The following is a 22,378-nucleotide window of genomic DNA, read 5'->3' as shown; positions in this document are numbered from 1 at the left end:
TAGCATTAGGTAAATCTCATGTTCATTACTAAGATATATTTGAAGCAACTTAGAAAGTCATCAGGTATATATTTTGCACTGAATTAGGACATTTATACTCAGAAATGTGCAAAATCACTTTATTGTTGTACATTTGCCCAGAAATTCATTTTTGGAGAACGGCTCTTGAGGTCTCATGCAGATAGTATTGTATCTCACTTCTCTGTCCGCTTTTTTTCTCTTACTTTCTTCTAAGTAGCTGGTATTAACACTCAGACTGTATAAAATTATCAATTCACATCTCAATTGCACAAGAAGTTTAGTTTCATCTTCATATTAAGTCGTTGATGGTGGCTTTATTAGACATTGTCTTGATATTACACAACATGAAGTAAAAGGTAGGCTACTGCCATTATACACTTCATATGCTGGGCAGAGTTTCCAAATGAATGAATGGAGCTGATAAAATGATGAGTATTAACCAGTCTAGATCTGGAAGGAATAATTTTAGGACTCAGATTCTTAGGTAAAAAACAGATGTGAAAACCAAAATATGGTAAAATAGTATGAAAACCAATTGAACTCACCAAGGCTGCTCAGTAATAACAGACAGCTTCTTAAATAAATGACCGAAGAACCAAATAACTATAAAAATCAGAAATTAAATAAGGCTATTCCTGATAATGTGCATTCATTTTCATTCTCTCTGGAGATAATAGTTAATTGATGGATGATAATCAAACAAAATCAAAGGGTGTACAGAGCCAGGCCTTCTTTCTACGATAGCATTTACTTGAAATGTAGTGGCTTTGTTAAAAAAAAAAAAATAATAAAAAACTTCTAGCATTTGGGTAACCAATACCTCAGTGGTTGAAATCTGCAATACAAGTCTGTGCACTGAACTTAAAACTGTAACTCTTGGATTAAAGAATGGTAATCAGTGTCTTGCATTTAGGCTCCGTGTGTAGACTTGCTAAATATCATTCTTGAAAAAATGGTTAAGATATACTTAATGCATTGCCAGCATTAATTTAGCACATACTAGTAAGATTTTTTGAACTAAATCATATTTTGTCTTTTGCTTATCAAAATTTTCTTGTGACTGGAAAATTAATGAAAATATTTGGTGCAGGGAAGTACTCTAAAAGTGTATATCTGGATTTGCTCTCTAAATTTGACATTTTAACACAGTTCAGAATTTAGAATTATTAGGATTAGTTTTCTCAAATTCACTCATCACTAAATGGACTCTAAAATATAGTTGGAGGTTGTCCATTGGAAGAGAAACAGCTTAGGTGTGAACAGGAAACATCTTCATGCCTGTGTGTCTTGAGACAGATAGCACTGTGGAGAGAGGCTGCAGTTAGGAGTTAGTGACAATTAATGACAGAAGCCAAGCAGATCAGGCCAGAAGAAGAATCAGAGGAAGTGTTATCCCATGAGCTTGGAGAATAGCATGACTATGAACTGGTCTGAGATAACAGGAGTGGAGCAGTGTAGAACCTAAGGTTGTAGATAATAGGCAAGGCTAGTAAACAGTTACACATGAGACTCTAGTTTCAGTAAAAGAGATTAGGGACCATGATGTAGCCAAGAGTGTGTGGGATGGCAGCATGGAATCAATAGGACTTGTCTGTGAGTTGGATAGGTGCGAATCCCCTGTCCTTAACTGACAGGGAGATTCCTGATATCATCTGTAGTACCGATAATCTATTTGGAATATACTAAGAACATAAACATTCATGTAGCTGGCTGCTGATCAGGGCATAGTTCTTACTGCATCCCTATTGCGTGCATATCTTAATGTTGCATGCCAATCAGACTGTCCTAAAAAGAAAAGGTGTCTGAAAGGTAAAGAGTGAGACTGGCAGACATCATTATTTTTTTTATCAGCCTTTCCTCTGCTTTCACGATTTTATTGCAACTCAGTTACCTTTTAGTTAGATCTCGTGATACTGAATCTCAATGGGTTGTGAAAACAGTATGTGATATTCATAATCAGTAAATAAAGCATAAAAATGTATATGAGAAAAGCCATATTTCATACATAGAGAAGGACAACTGAGATGGATTATAGTTACGTTATTCCATTATATGCTGTTTTTTTTCTTTTACCAGAGGACGTATCCTTTTTAAGAGTTAGCCAGAGCAGAAATACAGCACAACAAATACTAACCAAACTCATCTACACAAGTGGTTCTATAAGGAAAAATATTTTGTATTTGTGTTTTCTTATTGATTAAATAAGATAATGCTAGAATTAGAACCAAAGGTAGATAAACAGAGAGTACCTATCATATAATTCACTAGATCTTTCATCTTTTCTGTCTTTTCAGGTAGACTTCCAAACCAACAAAAAGAAATGTGCTGCATTGGGTGGTAAACTAGAAAGGAAAAAATTGAGGTGCTTTTTTTTTTTGCTATTAATATTTTGTTAAAATGGCAGATGAAACTGACTTGTTTTCAAATGTATTTTCCAATGTTTTTTCTTATTGAAATTCAAATTCATATTTAAACTGACAAAGGAATTAGGAAGCATGAATGGCTCTTAGTCATGCATTTACATTATTTCCAATAGAATCTACAGATTTGCAATGTCATTAAGTTGCAAAACCTCAGCATGATGATTCTAGGTGTGGTTCACATGGTCTGATGAACCAGATCTTTTTTTTTAATATCGCTGTGTCCACTGAGTACTGGGCAAACTCTAGTACCAACCTACACGATCAACTAAATTGAGCTCAGTAATGTTGTAAACTGTCTTCAGCTGAAAGTTAAAGCTGTTGTGTCTGTCATTACAGCTTCTCTTTATGCATCCATGTTGTTTTACTGTCATATTTTGTCTTCTGTGAACATCCTGAGTGAATAATTTGGGATATGTCTTTGAATTTAAGCAGTGTTTCATCATCTTTCCTATTTATGTCTGCAAGAATTGTAATTAGTTGGTCATCAAAATTCTAGTCAGCCATACATTGATTATGTATATGCATATCTTCCGATTTTATTTGTATAGTGATAATTTCTGGATTAGGAACATACTGACACTTGTGAGTAATCACTGGGCTCCCGTTCAGCATTCTATCTGTATTCAGCAAAACACTTAAGCATTTGCTTAATTTTCAGCTTTAGCTCAGGTAAGCATACAATTGCCTCCATTCCAATTCAGCATGGCATTTTAAGTATATGCCTAACTTCAGGCATATCCTAAAATTGTACTAAAGCTAAAATCAAACACATCATTAAGTGTTTTCATGAATATGGATAGCTGCTGTATTAGGTTTGATGAGATTAATCCTGGCCATTAAGTGACAGGAAATGCCTGGCCATAATTTCATTATGTTTCTACAGACAGGAAAAGTGGGGCAATATATCTGTGTGCCCAAATTTTTAATGCTGTGCTGTGTACAGTTAAAGGTTTTTGTGAACTTCTCCTAACCATTAAAGAAAACTGTACCAGGAGGAAATCAAGACTTCATTCTCAGTCTTTCATTGGATTCAGAATGGTCAATAACAGTGTGTTTCATTCTTGAAAAACATTTCAGATAATGTATCTAAATGTGATTGAAATTACAAGTTAGAATGAGAGGACAATTGGCTACACAAACTTAGAAAGGAAATGAGTAAACTGTACACAAGCGGTGAGGATGTTATAGTGTATAGCATGTTTCTTACAGTTTTGTTTTAGTTTTGATACTGAAAGATTTTATTCACGTCAATAGCCTTGGTTTCAATCCTTTTTCACTTTTTTTGCTTCAACATCTACAGTTCTGCGCTATTTATGTGCAGAGCTCTTTGCATTTTTTATTTCAGATCATCTCCTATTGCAGTTCATGAAGTCTTTCAACAGTAGGCTGTTAATCCTCTGCCGATTAATATGATTTCAGCGATAATCCTTTCATTTGTTGAATTTTTAAGACGTATAATCATTAAAGAATGTGCTTGACAGATTTTCCATTAGAGAAATACAATGAAGGTGGTATGTGTTCAATGTACGTCGGTAGCACTTCATGTTGCTCATTTATAAAATTAATTTTGCAGATGAAGCAAGTAAGTCTAGAGTTAGTAACTGGTCTTTTCCCTTTGATATTACCTTTGAAATTCTTTTAAAGAATTAGTTATTCGGGGAATTTCAGACCAACCAGTGTTAGAAGATCTGTTTGAAAACTCTTTTCACAACTCCATTGTTAGTTTTCTCCTGGAATAAGGGTCAGCTTGAGTTCTATCCTGATAATTCAAAACATCAAATTATTATGTGGAAAAAGAACAGGATATAGTTTAGTATGTGAAATTTGCCTTCAGTTAGGCCATAGAATGTAAATATACAGGAGTTATTCCAACTCCTTGCATGAGTCTTATTCATATAATTAAGTTAAATATGTGACTGAAATACTCTTCCGAAGGTGAAAAGGAAGGCTTCAATTGTCTCATAAAAATGGCACACACAAGTCTCCTGTTATTAGAGATTTTTGTTTGCTGTTGATTGCCAGCTCACTCTACATAACTATAGTTTTCATACAATTCTTTACTTTTTTTTGTCTTGTCTTTCCTCTGATATTACCTGAATTCACCTATGTCTCATTTTCCTGCTCTTTTATTCGCATTGATGAAACAAAAAGCAAGAAGAGAAGGTATAGGTATTCAGACAGTTAACAGGCGTGGCCTATCATTACTAGGCTGAAATTTCATATTTGTGTACTGAGGACTCGGATACTTCAAGCAGAAGAGGGAAGAAGCAGACACCACAAACCTTTAGGAAAATCAGGTCCTGAACTTGGCAAATCTTTAGCTGATTTTGTCACATATTTGCAGCTTTAAAATGATTTGGCCTTTGCAACAGCCAAAATAAGTGTCCTTTAATCACTTCCAACCTATTAACAGATGGGCAAACAGCTTTTATAAATGGGGCATAAAAAATACTCCAGTATCAGCCAAAACTAATTAGTAGCAATTTTATCTGAACTGCAATTTATAAGTGATGGAAATATATATTAATGTAAAGAAACTGATGGTTTGATAGAAATTCCTCTTCAAATATCATGCCTGGTATTTGTTCTGACCTAGAATGTTCTAAACACTCTTTAAATAAAAACACTTTTTTTTCTCATCTAGCTATTTTCTTCCAATAAAGCAACAAATTTGGTCATAAAAGAGCTCATTTAGAAGTAGTGTAACTGATAGAAATTGCATTAAGCAAGTGGTAGTTTAGTAAGTGTCTTTTGTTATATATATGTAAGTGAAAGGACAGTGTAACTTGTATACAACATTAACTGAAGTTAATCTTTAAAAAAAGTACACAGTACCAATACAAGACATTATTTATACACCAGTGCCAGATTATATTAAATACATCTTTACACTGCACTATTAATCAGCATATGTAAATTGCATGAAATTAAATTGTGAGATGATAGAAAAATTGCCATATACATAATTCAGTAGGAAGATCCAGTCAATGCACTGCCATCAGTTCTGCAGAATGAATTTGATTTTACATATACATTTGTAGTGCAGGCAGCTGCTGTACCTAAGTGAAGACTTGAATGTATGCTTGGTATTTCAAACAAGCACTTGTCCTTATCTTCCGTATTTTTTTGTTATTATGATTTTAAAAAGACCAAGCAGTTGCAGACTCAGAATTGTTCTGACATGCATTTTCAAAAAAAGAGTTAATTTCATATTTGCTGATGTTAGACTTTCTTTCCTTACATTTGAGTACTCTGTCTTCCACAGACAACCTACCTCTCCTTACCAACTTCTGTAGTGATTTGAGGGCTTTCTTAAAAAATCAAACTGTATCTAAAATACAAATCTGATGGCAGTTCCAGGAAAAGTTCTCAAATTTTTCTTCCTGTAAGTTAACAGAATGGGACCTGCCCTCTCACGTAGATAATCATTTCTGATAACCTTTTTCTCAAAATTTGGAAAAACAAAACAAAACAAAACAAAAAAACAAAACCCACAATAGAAATATTGTGTGCATGTATCTGATAAATCAGGTACTTCTTTTCTTGTGCATCTGACATCATGATTTCCCTGACCTTTGAAGACAGTGGATCTGATCTGTTCTGTAGTGTTGCCCTTGGATATCCTAATGCTTGACACAGAAAATAAGCATTACCTGCAAACTGGCTAGACTTGTCTAGAAATGGCCATGGAAATGAGTCCACTCATGGTATCCCCTGCGCAACTCAAGAAACTGCAATTTCTCTGAAACTTTGCAAGCAAGTTGAAATGTTGCACTCTGTTATAATTTCTGGGAAAAATAATCAATATTGTTGGTATAGGGCTGAGTTAAGCTGATAGATGAATTTTTTGTTCACTCTGAGAAGATATAGAGGGTGTATCAGGTTGTGAGTGGTGAGATTGTGGTCCCACACTGGGAAGTTATATGAAATACCTGGAAGTTTTTTTAGACCATGGAGAGACCAAGATTTATGGGATGGATTTTTCTCTATGGCACAAACTGGAATGATGAATAAGTGCAAATGATACTTTTTAATTATAAAAAGATGGTCTGATTAAAAGTCTTGCAGGCTTTTGGCTAGAAGGAGAAAGTGCTGCAGAACACCAGAAAATACCTAGTTTGGAATTCATCATCTAAGCTATTTCTATAAAAACAAAATAAATATCCAGTCAAGGAAGTAAAATCGCAAGATTTTGAGTAACACTCACATTTCTGTATCTCAAGCATTTTTATCTGATTAACACCTTGCTTAATTTACACCAGGCACCAAAAAACATTTTCCCAAGAAATTATATTTCAAGCAGATTGGTTTAGTCTTGGCATAATCTGGATGTATTAAGTAAAACTGCAATTAACTTTACAATATATAGTTACTTATAACCTTAACTATAAAAATGACTGTTTCCTTGAGAAAAAAAGAAATCTCTGTATGTGTAAGATGAGAAAAAATCCTCAACTATATTTCAGTTTACATTTCTGCCAGTTACACAGCTTCAAATGCAAAATCTAATGCTTTGATTAACCACTTTAGAGAATTCACTTCTTGTTTTTTTTTTTTTGTCTGTTTTTAATTAAGACAGAATTGATATATTTTTGGGTTTAAGTATGATTTTTTTTATTAATTTCTCTGTGACAAAAACATATACAGTTCAGGTTATTGAATATCTCCTAGGGTCTGGTGTTTCTGCTATCTTATTTTGAAAGGAAAAACTCCAATACAGCCTTTCTTTGTATTTTCTTATGAAAAGGATTGACTTTAATACATTTCTATGTTCTTGCAATTTTTTTTTCTTTTTTTTAATTTAATGGAAAATTTCCTGACTAGTTTCCCGACATATTAATAAAAGCTATGAAAGTTAGCATTCAAATAGAAGGGATACTTAAGGGTTTCAGAGTGTCTGTCTACTGGAGATATTATATCCTTTGTAAGAAATAAATAAATAAACAAACAAATAAATAACAATTTTTTTTTTTTAGCCTGACTGAAAGTCATTACTTCAGAAAAGTGGTTTTCACATTAGATATGATTTTTGCATATTCCTGGGATGGATGGAAAAAGCTGTATGACTGAATAGAAATTGAAAATATTAAAAATGTTTTAAATAGTAACTTAATCCTTATCGTTTACAAAAACATGGGAATTCAGCAAATCTATGCATCTGTAACAAAATATTCATCAAATAGATTTGGATGGTTATTCTGTAATTGGAAATGGTAAATCGCCATCAGTTTCATTTCAGTCTTTTCAATATATTCATGTAAGTGAAAGGTTTGTATGTGATTTTGTAGTTATTTTAAGTACAAACTGAAATTTGTGTATTAGAATTTTGATTCATATTTCAAAAATTTTTCTACCAAACTGAAAAACAAATGTTCTGTACTTTAATTTCTAGTGATAAATGCCTTTCCCTTCAAACGCAGAAGAAGCTAAAGAAGAATGTAACTCACTCAGAAGTCTTTGAAGCTGTTTGTGATAGTAAAAAGCATCCTAGGAATAGAGAAGAACTTAAAGCAGTCATTTGCATTCAAAGATATGTGAGAGGGTGGCTTGTACGTAGGGCATACAAGAGAGTAAAGATTAAGGTAATGTTTTGATTTTTTTAATCCATGTACTGATTAAATTCTAGTCGTGTAAGAATTATTACTATTTGGCAATGGAAAAAAAAAACCTGTGCTCAGCTAGTTTGTCTGCCATCGCTCTTCTGCACCTTCAAGGTCGGAGGTAATTCACTGATAGTGATTTCTCTGCTGGAACCTGTTTCTATCACTTGATTGTAAGAATTCTCTCCATTATTTTTAGAAGAGAATAGCCTGTGTGACCTATGATTCTTTTGCCTTTAAATACTCTTGTTATATATGCGTATTGTATTGTTAATTAAAGGACTTGCAGTTTTTGAGGTAAACAAGCTATGGATAGCAGACTGTTACTGCACTCTTCTTCATCCAACTCTGTTTTATGCTCGAACTACTGAACAAAAAGCATGGATTCTACACTATAATTACTGTTCTTGTTTTTCTGTAAGTATTGCTAAATGAAATGTCATTTCCTGAGAAATGATATAACACCAATGCCACAATACACACTTCTGATTTCAATCTCAGAGTTCATATCAAATTAGAAGAGCTTATGCGTATTGCAGGTTAGGTGCTTGTGGATGCTGCACAACTTCAGTTAAGATATCATTTTTCTAGTGATGTCTAAGCCCCTTGTATCAGAAGCATGCCATAAGAAAACTTGTATCTCATTGAAGTAAGTGGGTCAATAGGAACTGAGTCATTCATTAGACTATCTATTTTATTAGTTTTCCAGAATCCTAAAATAGATAGTAAAAATTAGGTCATATTATTTGGTAATCATCAACCTTTAAAAATATTCCTTCACTTTATATACAGGAGGAGAAGTAGTTTTTGCTGCTGATATAATTAACAATGAGGCAAAACTACGTGTCTTGATATCTACTTCTGGGCTGCAGGAGACAAATATGTATTTTTCCTCCTATGACATACTTTTAATCAAAAAACAAATGTTGAACATGAAGTTTCTCACCTTGTTCACTGTTCTACTTTTCCTCTGCTGAGATACAGAACCTTGCTCTTCCACCCAGACTCTGCAGATAGTATTTCCTATTTTACACAGTTCCTGACCTACTTATGTAATTTGGAATAAAATGTGTTCATCCAAAAATAGTTTTATCCAATAGTTTTACCTAGTCAGCTCTGGAATGGACTATTTTGTATCAGCTCTGTGGAGTAATTGTTTTCACACATCTGTCCAAGTGTTTACAGCAGTGGAATTTATTCTTGTTTTCTTTTAAGCTTTTCTTTTATGCTGCACACCTCTCAGTTCCATCTCATCTGTTTTTTTTTTTTTTTTTTTTTTTTTTGCCACTTTTCACTTGCTTCTTACAGTAATGAAAGTGAAAAATATCTTTAATTACAGTCAGCAAGTCATGGGTCATCCTTACTAGCAGCTGTAAAGTGCTACCGTAGCATGATGGCACGCATTAAAAGTCGAGCTGGTGTTTTGGATCTGTCTACACCACTTCATTATTTTGAATTAGAGGAGTGGATGGACAAGAAAAAATGTAAGTAATTGCATTTAACACAAAATTACCTTTATTTTAATTCCAGTAGTCTGGCACTTGTTAAGTAATATTCCATGTCTACAACACAATCATTTTTGGTACAAGGCAGATTTCATTTCCCCTTACAGAGAGCTGCATTTCTAAGACATCATTCCAGGACTCCAGAACTGTAGGATTTAGTTTGAATAAAGAGACTCTTCCAGTCATTTGGTAAAGAAATTAATAATTAAGTATCATTATCGTGTCAACATGATGTGGGTTTTAGACCACTAACAGTTAAGTGATGGGCAACATTGCGTAATGTCTCGAAGGAGGATTTCTAATGACTTGGAAAGAAGGTACCTTTGCAGATTTTTTGAGCAATCTTTGTATTGAAAATTTTATTCATGGAACTAATTTTACACTTGATATGTTTCTCCTATTTGATGACTTTCGTGTATAGTCAAGCAAGTGTAAAAGAGAGGATACATGTTATAGTTTATCTGCATGTTACAAAACTCATAGACAGACACAACAGGTAAACTGCAATGGTTGGGAGGAGCATAGATGTCAATAGCTTGAAGGCTGCTTTTCTTGATGGTTCTCATGACAAGAAAGCAAAAAGCTTGAAATAAAAGGAAATAATTGACTAATATCAAAGCTGCCTGCTCCTTAACTCGAGATGCTCTGCTCACTGCCTTTTGCATACTTTTCAATATTAGTATTTGTGTCATTCTTATTACCCAGATGATATGGGAAGATATTAAGGAAAAGAAAAAGCAGTTTAGACTGCAAAAATATATCTAAATTTCCTTTTTAAGTAATCTGTTGACCTTCAAATTCCTCTTCCCGTGGAAGATGTGGCTGCAAGATTAGATGAGAGCATACAATAACTAGCTTTCCTGGTAGGAAAAACTAAGAAAACAAAAATTAGTTTGAGTTTTCAACTATGCATCAAAACAACAGCACTTTACATTGGACTTACATGTGCTGCTTTATTTTTTCTACTATAAATAAGCATTTCAGAGAAATAAAAATATAGACCCACTAAAAACTAAAAGTTGATTGATTGGTTCTTACACCTTTTGAACATTAAATGTATTAATTGCTTAAATTTTGATTCCAATTTTCATTCAGTCTTTTGAGTCTGCATCCATAAAGTTTTATATCTTCGGAAAAAGTAGCTTCTGGACATTGATGACATAGTCTGCGTTTATTTCAAAATTCCATAATCAGATCTTGTATTCCTATCACCACATATGAAATATGTATGTATATACTTTAAATACTATATGCAGAAATGAGTTTTTCTCCTAATATGTTATGAAAAAAAAAAAACAAAACAAAAAAACAATACAACTAATTAACTCCTACAATGTAGTCTATATCCTCCTGAAAAAGTGTATCTTTTTTTCCAGGCTGAGTAGTTCATAACACTGGGTGATTTTGGCTGGCTGAAAAATTTGTACTGTTCTTCATATTTTGATGAAATGCTTTTCAATTGTCGTCACTGGTGCTTTAACAGGAAGTATTAAGATTATACCTTCAAAGCATCTTTGTAGATATGACAGGATATTGCAGCTCAGTATATTGTCTTTTGTTGTTGTTTTGTTGTCTTTTTGTTGTACAGTCTTCGAAAATTAGAGTGCGAAGTCTGACTTAAAAGGCAGATGCTGTTTTTCTGGAATGCTAAATTGACATTAATTTGCTCTTCTTTGATGAAGACGGAAACAGACGTTACAGATGCTCACACATAGCATAGAATGTAATTTGATCTATTTCTGTTAACCCTTAATGGAAAATTATTGGTTCTATAGTTAGTAAATTTAGCTAGACAGATATCCTCTGTCTTTCAGTAGCAAAGATTTTTGGCACCAATTCTGAAATAAATGCGTGGGCTAGGTAGATCAGCTGTGGACCTCAAAGTATAGATGACTAAGGGTTTCCATTTTTAATTCATACTTTATCCTCCCTGAGCAGTGCAAACTAACCACTCAATGCCTATCTCTCTGAGTTAATGTATTTGACTAAGCTATATTTTTAAATATATTAAATTTGTCAAAAAAATAATTGAATGTATACGTCTCTGTTTTTTTCTAATTGTGCACCTACAGGCATCTCCATTATGACATTACTAGAGGCAACGTCTTACACTGGGAGTTTTTTCACCTGCATTTAATTTTAGGGGCAACAATTTAATATACTATTTTAGACAGTTTGAGCTTGTTTGCCAAATAAAAAAAAGAGTATGAACCACTATAGTTATCTACTTGCCTCAGCCTCTTTCTACAAGCCTAGTTTTGCAGGGCCTAGTTCATCAGCTGTCCTTGCTGAGAAATTCTTATATGGGGAGGAAATTCTTTCAACCTATCTGTTCCCCTTGGTGTTTGGTAAGGATGACGTGACTTTCACTTACTACAAAATTCAGCCGTCAGCAAGCTACCCAATCATCAGATCTCCACACAGGCCTATGTTTCCATACTTAGTTTATCGAATGGATTAATTTGATTGTGAAGAAAATATTTCTAGAAAAATTGGTGCCTAATAGCATATCGTAAGTATGTATCTAACGGAATCTTCTCTTCTTAGTTTATGAAGCAATGTTTTCCAAGAGAGAGTTTGGCCAAAAAATGGACAGAGATAATCTACCTGAGTTTTTTAGAGACTGTGGATATTTTATACCTGCCAGTGGAGTACAGCGGATCCTTCAGCTGGTCTTTCCAGGCAAGTAGTTATTTAAAAATGCTTTGCAATGGTACAAAAAGTTCAAATGCAAGTGTAGACTTTGGGTCATTTGTTTTCATTACATCATGAAGCTACTGTTCTTAAAAGCATAGTTCATGTTCTTCTTGGAAATGAATCATTTTATCCTTATACATGAAATAAAGTACATTTTGTCGAATTGCATTTTGTCTAGCAATGCAGGACTACAATTCCACAATATCTTGAAATGTATCTCCAGAAAGTTTGTAGCAGGTCTGCACTTGCAGGTGCCTCCAGGAAAAACACTTGCCTTATTCCCTGTTTTGTAATGTCAGTGGTACTTGCTTTCCATCACTCTTAAGCAACAAAGCCCAACTAAATTTTAAACACATTCACAAATGAATAGATGAATGTAAATAGAATAAGATGTCATGAGTCAAGGTATAATGTACTGTAAACAGAAGGGAGAACACTGCCCTTTAAAAATAGGAAAAAAAAAAAATAATAAATTAAGCCCTTCACATAAAGCTAGAGTCTCATCTTCCTTCTGTCTTTTCTCTTTCCCGGGGTAGTCAGTTGGGGAACCTGCAATATTCTGCTCTTACTACAGATCAGCAGGTCCTGGGTAAGGCTTGTGGAGGCAGCCTCTTTGGGAACCTCACAGGGTGAGGTGGGAGATGCCATTATCCATTTCTCCTCTATGGTAGCATGCTTATGTTTTATAATGACATATATAGGTGCTGTGAACGAAAGCTGATCTAAACGCAGGTTTATATTATTTCTGTATCTTAAGTTTTACATCCACATCAATACAGAGGTTCTTGCAGATGGTGGACTTTGGAGGTTACAATTAATTCCATATATCAGCATTTTGAAAGAATGCTTTTGGAATACTTCCTTTAGTGAGAGAAAATCATGTTTAATTGGTGCCTTTGCTTTGTTAATGACCTACGTGGGATTTCTTTTTATGAAGTATATATATATTGCTGTCCTCCAGCTATGTCTCTGTTCAGGCTGCATCTTTGAGATGAAGGTGATCTCTTTGAGTGTCTGACCACACATTGTACTTGCACATTATGCTGCTTCTCAGTGTTGGCTCCTAGTAAATGCAATTAATTTATGATGGAAAATCATGTATTACATGTCATTTAGGTCACATTCCTAAGACAGTGTGAATAAGACCAGGTATTTTTAGTCATTTGTTCAGTCCCCATCACTATGGTAACAGGGGATTTTGTGACTGTGAGACAGATTTCTGTCTTATATCCTAGATTTGGGAGACTATTGCTACTTTACGCCGTGTTCACAGTCAACTAGGAAAGGTTCATGCTTCCCCACTCATTATTTAATTTATTTAGAATCTCTTAGATATGAGGTGTTATCGAGGCTGGTTCACCCATTTGAAGCAGGGTGTGAGCTTCTTATTCATTTCAAGTTTAAAACTCTCTCAAATTATGGATGTGTAAATGATGAATAATTGCTGAAATGTAGAGATGTGCTAGTGTCTAAAGGGCACCCATAAAATGGTTTCTAACATGAAAGCATTTTGAATAAATGGCACTTATCTATAAAGTGCCCTCTCTTTCTCAATTTTATAATACAAATGTCATTATTTCTGAAGATAAGTTATTAACAGAGTATAACCTTGCTAAATTGCCTTAGGAAAGAGACTGCAATTGGCTGAGTGTTTTGAATTTCTTAATATGGATTTGATGCAACTGTCTCTTGTGCCTGTACAGAGCATCTAATACCATCAAACTGCCTATTTAGGAATGGAAAGATAAGGTGTGTATGTGTGTGGGCAGAGTGTTGGAGAGATCTTCTAGTATAACTGTTCTGAGCTTTTGGGGTGATTATTGCTTCTTATATGGCCATGTTACTGATCCAATGAAGGATATAAAAGAGAAAAGGTGCCCTTGCCTTGTGACTATTTACTGTGAAGGAAATATAAAAGGATTCAAATTTTCTCTTTAAAATTTTTGTCTCATTTTATTCTTTTTTTTTTTTTTTTTAGTTTTCTCCTTTCTCTCTCCCCTCTTTTTTCTTTCTCCATTTTTTTTTTTTTTCCTAATGAATCTATTTATTGCTCATGGAACAGGGTCTGTGAAAAATAAGTACCTCATTGTTAAATGTCCTGTCACCTTTCCATTTCCAGTAATGAAAAGATGAGTACTATCTTTGGCTAACAATAATTTAGGCAGTAAAAGCTTGAGACTTTGTATTTTACGTGTTCTCTTCAGACTTTTAATTACATCACTCCTACGTAACTACAAATGTGATTTAGTATGGATCTGCTTATTTGAAACAGTTTATTTTTTGTAAAAATTAGACACTGAAGATAGTAAAAATTATTGGAATAAAGCAAGAATATTTGTAGGGAAATACTAATAGGCACTGTTATATAATAATAAATAGGAAAGAAGATGATCCATTGTAAAATACCTGAGATGTGAATTAAAAATATCAGGTGGAATAGAGAAAAAAAATAAAGTCATGTATGTATGGCTACTAAGCATACTGTTTTGCATAACTGTGCTTATGTAAGAAAAAATAGTACAGCAATTTGGCCGTAATAACAATAACCATGACACTTTTAGGAACTAAAGAAGGCACTGTTACCTGGAGTTGACTTGTAGATGCTGAATGCAGACTTGTACAGAAAAACAAGTTCGTGATTTACTTTTGAATTCTGCTTCTCAGCTTCTGGGGAACAAACTGAGTTTCCTTTAGGTCAAATGAATTTAATCGGAGATGTTTCTCCAGATGATTCTGTATATATCTTGCTTCCTCAAGTGGGAAGAAAAGTGAGTGGCTTGGTTATTAGCTAAAACATTGCTCACTGAGAAACTGACCAGGATTAATTGAATGGTTTTAGGTCAGTGGTGAGGTTTAGTTCCCAGTTTCAAGAAATCGTAATGCAGTGTTTTTTAGATTTCATACACAGATAGTGATGATATGTTATCATATTTAGAACCAGTTTGTTCTGCTGCTTCATTCTGACGAGAGAAAACTTCACCCCCACACCACTGTGCTTTGTTTGAACCAAATAAGAAAATCAGAGATAATTGACCAGCCTATTTTTGTCCTTATATTTGAAGTATCTATTGAAATCGTACTCAGTATTTCTGGAAAACATTTTTCATGTAGTAGAATGCTTGCTTTTTTTCTCTGATAGACTCAAAATGCTATAAGTTCTGTTCAGGTAAAATTTTATATGGAATTCAGTAAATCACTGCATGCATTAAGATTATATACTGAGACTTCTAGTTTTTTCTGCCTTTAGATTTGCTGAGGATTCCTACAGCAGTATCTTCTTTTTTAACGCATTCTGTAGTTACTGGCGTTACTGCTATTAATACTCAACTAGTATGCCTGTCAGGTACATACTTGTTAGCTGATCCTGGTACCTTTTGTTAGAAGCAAACTGTTCACAGTTGCAGCATCCTGATTATTGGTGTGCTTTCAAATAACATACAAACACAGTAAGGATTTTCTCTGCAATTGGGCCTTCTAAGCAGCCTTTACTAAAAACCAGATTTTTACACTTCGCGTTTGTGATCTTGATAACTAGTCATGTGTTTATACAAAATATTCAGTGTTTAGGCTAAGGATACGAAATACTGCATATTCTTCTTGAATTTGAATTGTTGCCTGCAAGCCACCTCAGTTTATATCAGCTTGGTCTCGTGGCTGATCTGTGTTTGCAGGAACAAATAAACCATTTCTGAATTTAAGAATGCAAATAAATATATATATGTATTGTGCCAGAGTACTGAAACTGGCAAGCTGAGATGGCTGGAGCTCTTCAGCCTGGAGAGGAGAAGGCTCAGAGGAGATGTTATAGTGGCCTTCCAGTACCTGAAGGGGGTCTACAGGAAAGCTAGGAAGGGACTTTTTATAAGGGCATGTAGATACAGGATGAGGAGAAATGGTTTTAAGCTGGAAGAAGGTAGATTTAAACTAGATATTAGGAAGTCATTCTTTAGTGTGAGAGTGGTGAGACGCTGGCACAGGTTGCCCAGTGAGGTTGTGGATGCCCCCTGCTAGGAAGCATTCAAGGCCAGGCTGGATGGGGCTGTGAGCAACCTGGTCTAGAGGGAGTTGTCCCTTCCTGTAGCAGGGAGGTTGGAACTAAATGATCTTACAGGTCCCTTCCAACCCAATCCATTCTATAATTCTATGATTAATTGGCAAATACTGTTTGAACTTAAATATATTAGCAGAAGGTGAGCTTTTTACAGGCGCTTTTAGATTGCAGACTATATCTGGCTGGATCTGAAAGAATTAATGACAGTGCAAAACAATGAGCTTTAACTGATGTGTCAAAGTAATGTGTCTTCATTAAAGTCAGTGCCCATTCCCTTTCAGTCTGCAGACAGAGAGGAGATCTCCGGGGAATGCTTCCTTGCATGAGGTTGATACAGGATAGCAAAGCAATCTCAGATGTCCCTCATCACAACCTTTGGTTTAGAGCTTGACTCATGCTGAGCCTTTGTCATTTTTTGGTCTCACTGGGCCATTCCATGTGAACTACTGCTTGTTACTGGAGCTTCTGGAAATCTCTTGCGTTTGGAGGTTCAGCTCAGAAATGGAACTACGTGACTCTGAAACTTTGCCCAATGCACTCTGCAGTTACTTTCCCTCTCAACTATTTCCCACTGTGATTTGTATTTGTGACATCTTATGAATAAATTGTTAAAAATAAACAACACCTAATAGCAATTTATTTGGTAGTGATGCCAGAAAGGTGTTATTTATATAATGGGACCCTTGTGTGTATGGAGTATTGTACACATTCTGATGAAAAATATGCTTCCTGAATCACTGATGGGAAATAGCTTCCTAAACCTGTTTATTTCTCATTAAACAAAATCTTATAGGACAAGCAATAAAAACCCTGTAATAGGAACAGAGATGTAATGGCTTCATGGATCTGGTAGAACACAGTGCACTGCTGTTTCTTTCGTTTTATTTTTTTGCAGTAATGTTTACCACAGCTCTCTGGTAATGAGCCCTGAGAAAGACATAGGCTACTATTATGGCCATTTAAGTCAAACATAACATCAAGAAATTGAAATTCCCCAGTGAAAGAATGCTATGAGTGAATTAGTGATAATGAATAGACGCATTAATAAAACGCATTATAAAATGCTGTTGCAAAACTTAAAACTTTTTATGCAATGGCTGCTGCATCAAGGCTAAACAAAAATTGCATCTAATGATCCCTTTAGACTTTAAAGACTGTGGGTTGTTCATCATCAGCTGTGGCAAAAGGAGAAAAAATCTATATACCCCTCTCATTAACTTCTGATTCCCTCTCAAAAGAATTACAGATTATTGTGATTTTAAAAGATTAAAGATATCCCACAACAGCTGGAACATTTGTCAATGATCATGTAACTGCCATAGTGGCTGGATCCAACTGCTATCAATATTTGTCCACAAGCATCCTTTCTGATCTCCCACCTCCCATATGTATGCAAACAAGTTTGTGTTTCTCTCTCTCTCTCTTTTTTTCTTTAGAAGGCGGCAAATTTTGTGCTTAAGAACTTAATTTTCTTGAGTGTTTTTCTGTTAGCATATCATCATTATGCTCCTCCTGGGGCTGGCAAATCGGAACAGGAAATTCAATTTGGGTTACCCACAAGTCTAGAGTATTCTATGCCAGCCACCAACCTTGTTTTGACATGATTAAAATGTTATTTCTTTCTTTCAGTAACAATAGTCCATCATTATGGATTTATTAAGATGTCTTGATGATGATGTTGAGATCTAAATAAAACTAATGACCTATTTAGTTACTGAAGAATGTTTTTTTTTTTCACGTCTGTTCAATTTTTACATTGAATTTAGAATTATTCTAAAAAACCTACTTTGGAACAACAATGCAACTATCAGAGAAATTTTCTTCTTAATTTTTTTTTTTTCTGCAGTGTCTGCACAACATTTGTCAACAGCTGGGCCAGTAGTATGCTGACACTGCTGCCTTGTGTTCAAACTAATGCTGTCTTATATGCTCATGTCTGTCTCATATATCTAAGTTATCAAATCTTGGTCTACCTTTTTGTTCCATCTGTATTAGAATCTGACACGTCAGGTCCTATTCTGTGACTAGGGCTCCAGAGAACTATCCTAATACAAATAAACTGTACAAATAATGATGCACTGCCAAATCTGCTTTAACGAAATTTGGGAAATTCTAAAATTTGAATTATAAATTTCACTACGCTGCCATAGACAAAGTACTCACATTTGACTTGTTTTCTGTGCCATTCTCCACCCTCAGACATGATACGGGCTGGTACCTTTCAATGTGAATTCAGTGGTATGTGTGGAAAGTATAATGCAATTGCAGTAGTTATTCATCACCATATAGCCAGTTCTGGAACACAGAGCAGTGCTTATGCTGGTCTGACTGTTTCTGGGACAAACAAACTGGAGAAAGAAGGAAGAGGGACTACCTCTGGGCCAGCATTTTTAGTATCAAGTGCTTAATTACAAACCTGTTGGGTATTACTTCTCAACTGAAGCTTAGGATGTTTTTTTTTTTTTCCTGCTCTTTGTAATAAAAACTCTACTTTGGATCACTGTAATAGAGTGACTATATTGAGTTGCCCACGTGCTATCGTAGCACTTTGGCCTGATTCAAGCCCAGAAAGACTATTTATCAAACAATGTATTTTTCCACCTTGAAATTTTCATTGGCGTCACTACAGCAAATTTGCTTTTTTACATAAATATTAGAGACTTCGTTTGTTAATACATTTCATGCAATAGTACCAGTTCCATTGGAGCAGTTTCATCACCTTGTGTGCCTGAATGGTAAAATATACCTGATAAAACAAGAGAGGATGACATTTTTTCTCTTTGTAATTGCTTTGTTAATTGCTATTCCAGTTGTCGTTTTCCTTAACAGCCTTTATTGCTGCCTGTAGAGTTTCCCCCATTTTTGAGCACTTGATTATTCTTTCCCAGTTTAATGCTTTGCACTTGTCTGTATTGAATTTTATCTTATTGATTCTGTTCTTTTCCCCAATTTATCAAGATCATTTTGAGTTTCAGTGTTCTCCTGTAAAGTGCTCGTAACTGCTTCTAGTGTGGTGTCATCTACAAGCTTTATTAGTGTCTGTTCTATTATCTTAGTAGTTGTTAATGAAAATATCGAACGGAACAAAACTCAGGAGAGACCTCTCTGAGATCTCACTTCATAATTAATCTCAGTTTTGACAGGTAACAATTTAACAACACTTTGAGTAGGATATTTTGATCTTTAATAAGAAAAAGAATGAATTACCAGAAAATATGATATTAAAGATTAGGAAACTATTAGAAGATTCAAAAATTCTAGCATGGAGTAGTGCTATATGGAAGAGTAATTAATTGTTCATCATTTCTTGCTAAAATTGTCTTTTACATGGTTTAAGAAAGTTTGTTCCCCCTCTAAAACATGGAAAGATTTACCATAGCACTATTCTAGATCAGAAAGACATATATTAGATTTAAGATATTCTTTGAACATTTTGCTGTCTGTTAGGAGAGGGATCGTATAAACTGGCTTAACTATCACGGTTATTAAAATGTAATATACTTATTATATAAATATTATATAAATAAATATATATATATATAATATTTATATATAATATATATTTATTATATAAATTTATTATATAAATTATATTATATAAATTTATTATATAAATATTATATAAATAAATTATAGGATTAATATTATATTTTAGTATATGCATAGTAGAATTCATCTATAAATGTATGCGGATATGTATTATAGTATGCAAAATAAGCAAAAATAGATTTCTGTAGTATATTTTGAAAAAGAGCAGAAGAGTTGTATACAGTGAACAGGAATAATTTTTGGAATAAATCTAAATAATTGCTGCACCCTTCTCCAGTATCTTTTGACAAGGAAATGAATGTAATGAGTTCACAAACATCTCATTTAATAATTATGAAAGGAGAATAATTCTAATATCCAGTTTAAGAATTAATATATAGAATATGAGCTTCATTGTTTTTAGTTATTTTTATCCATACTATCAAAGCATATAAATTTTATCAATGCTTCTTTATTATATGTAAATCTACATTAGTACATTAGTCTAATTTCTTGGAGAAATAAAAGCGCTTATATTGTTTCTTATATTGGAAGAGTGATTTAAATTTGACCTGAATTGTTTAAAATTGTCTGAGAACAGCTTCATACTTCCATAGTTGTCAAATAGTTGTATTTTCAAAGGAACATCTAATATTATTCTTTCATATAGAAACTCATGCACTCTAGCTCTTAGGTCTCACCTCCAGGCACATATGTAATAATGCTGACCTCAGTATGATCCTTCTATGCTGTCATCTGCTTGCCACTTAATTTGTAATATTTTCTTCAATTTTTCTTTGTCTGCAAGACTAGCCTTTTCTTTTTGCCACTATGTAGGTTATTTGAGTAACAACATTCTCTTATTTAAATTGCTCCATTGCATAGTCCTGTAAACCATTTTTGGCATTTACAGCTATCTCAGCTTAGCTGGCATAATCCAGAACAGTCATATGTTTTTATTTATTTATTTATTTATTTATTTATTTATTTATTTATTTAGTTTTGAAGAATAACCCTCTAGAAAACCATTCACTCACTCTTCAAACTGAAGGCAAAAAAAGAATTCTAAAGCAAAATGATTTTTGTAGTATCATCAAATCAAACAACTTTGATGTCAACAATTAATGTTGATATGAGCCATTTCCATAAAGTTCATGTCCAGAGAAATACATTAAAGTTCTAAGTCGTTAAGATTCTACCCTTTTCAAATCTAGTTTTAAAATCACACATCTACAAAAATTCTAAGTAACAAGTTTTATATTTAGATAAATCCTGTTGCTTAGACATTCTTTTCAATACTTACCAAGAGCTTTTCCTTATTTCCTATAAGCTTATAGCCTTTTGGCATTCTATTGTAATAACTTTCTATGATGTAGTATTTTTCAGCCTAGAAAGTTCTTAGTTTATTTTCTCTAAATTATCTTCTGCATTCTGTTCAGTGGAAGAATTAAATGCTTGTCTGTTTGTCATCTGTTATAGCTGCCTGTCCAAAACTGACACAACATATTCTCTTTAACCATATGACTCCTGAGAGTTACCAATCTTCTACCAGCATGTGATTTGGCTATTGATGTCTGTGTTTCTCCTAAAGGAAACAGATTTGGTTGTCAGTTTTAATGATAACCAACTTTTACAACTCATTTGGCTTTCTGTGATCCCATTTTGATGTCATTTCTATTATTCTATCTCAATTTTAGTTTTAGTGCAGTCTTGCTAATGTTGTCTGTCACCCAGCAAGAAGTTGTGTTGTCTGCACTGGATACGTCTGTCATTGTAGCCATCGTCATTGCCAAAAACTGTAAAATTGTTGTTTTGTTTTGTTTTGTTTTAAATCCAATATTTGAAACCACATCTCTGGTGCTGGACACCTTAATGCATAGGTTGCTCTGAAAGTAATACCTTCTATTTATTTTCATGAAAATTGTAACACTCTAGTGCATTGTTTTGATAACCATCAACATGAAACAGAAGGTCCCTGGACCATATGTGGATAATAAGATCCAAAATGTCTCTCTACTGTAATTCAAGGCAGCATCTATTAAATCTGGCGTATGACCAAATACTTTGTGATATCCATTAACGGACTTCTTTTCTCTAGAGAAAGAAGTGAATACTGTAAAGTAAAAAAGTGGATTTATGCATTTCTCTCTTAATATACAATTTAATTGAAATACAAGAATTAACAATTCTTTTCTCTAGGTTTTCTAGTTTCTTACCCAAGAACGTGCAGTTAGCATGATATGCTACTTTAATATAGTAGTTGATGAAACATCTATAACTCTTTCTAGATATTTCAAATTATATTTTCTTTTAAATATACAAATAAGCCCTCTCTTGCTGGAATTTAATCTGAAGGTCAATGACATCAGCAGAAGTACTAATTCAAATTAAGCTTATCACTGAATAATTTGGCTTAGCTGTAAGTTCAGAGAAATATGGGTATATCTCATTAAGTATTGGCATAATACTGTCACAGTGAGTTAAATATTTGTGTAAGTAATTAAGAAAAACTTAAGTCCATTTTTAAAAACAGTTCTCGATATCAATCAGAGT

General features: G+C 33.8%; 1 protein-coding gene across 1 annotated transcript in view; it reads left to right on the top strand.

Annotated features, from left to right (window-relative positions):
- IQCM (IQ motif containing M) overlaps positions 1-22,378 on the top strand; it is a 274,157-nt gene that overhangs the window by 70,326 nt on the left and 181,453 nt on the right. The window contains exons 10-13 of the mRNA XM_085222190.1: positions 2,316-2,383; positions 7,837-8,026; positions 9,384-9,528; positions 12,097-12,231. Coding sequence (XP_085078316.1) covers positions 2,316-2,383; positions 7,837-8,026; positions 9,384-9,528; positions 12,097-12,231 — 538 coding nt within the window. The remainder of the gene's footprint in view (positions 1-2,315; positions 2,384-7,836; positions 8,027-9,383; positions 9,529-12,096; positions 12,232-22,378) is intronic.

This window comes from Meleagris gallopavo, chromosome 4, assembly GCF_905368555.1.
Source record: "Meleagris gallopavo chromosome 4, MGAL_WU_HG_1.1, whole genome shotgun sequence".
NCBI classification, from domain to species: domain Eukaryota; kingdom Metazoa; phylum Chordata; class Aves; order Galliformes; family Phasianidae; genus Meleagris; species Meleagris gallopavo.
The sequence above is the reverse complement of the archived record's forward strand: the minus strand, read 5'-3'. Positions and strand labels throughout refer to the sequence as shown.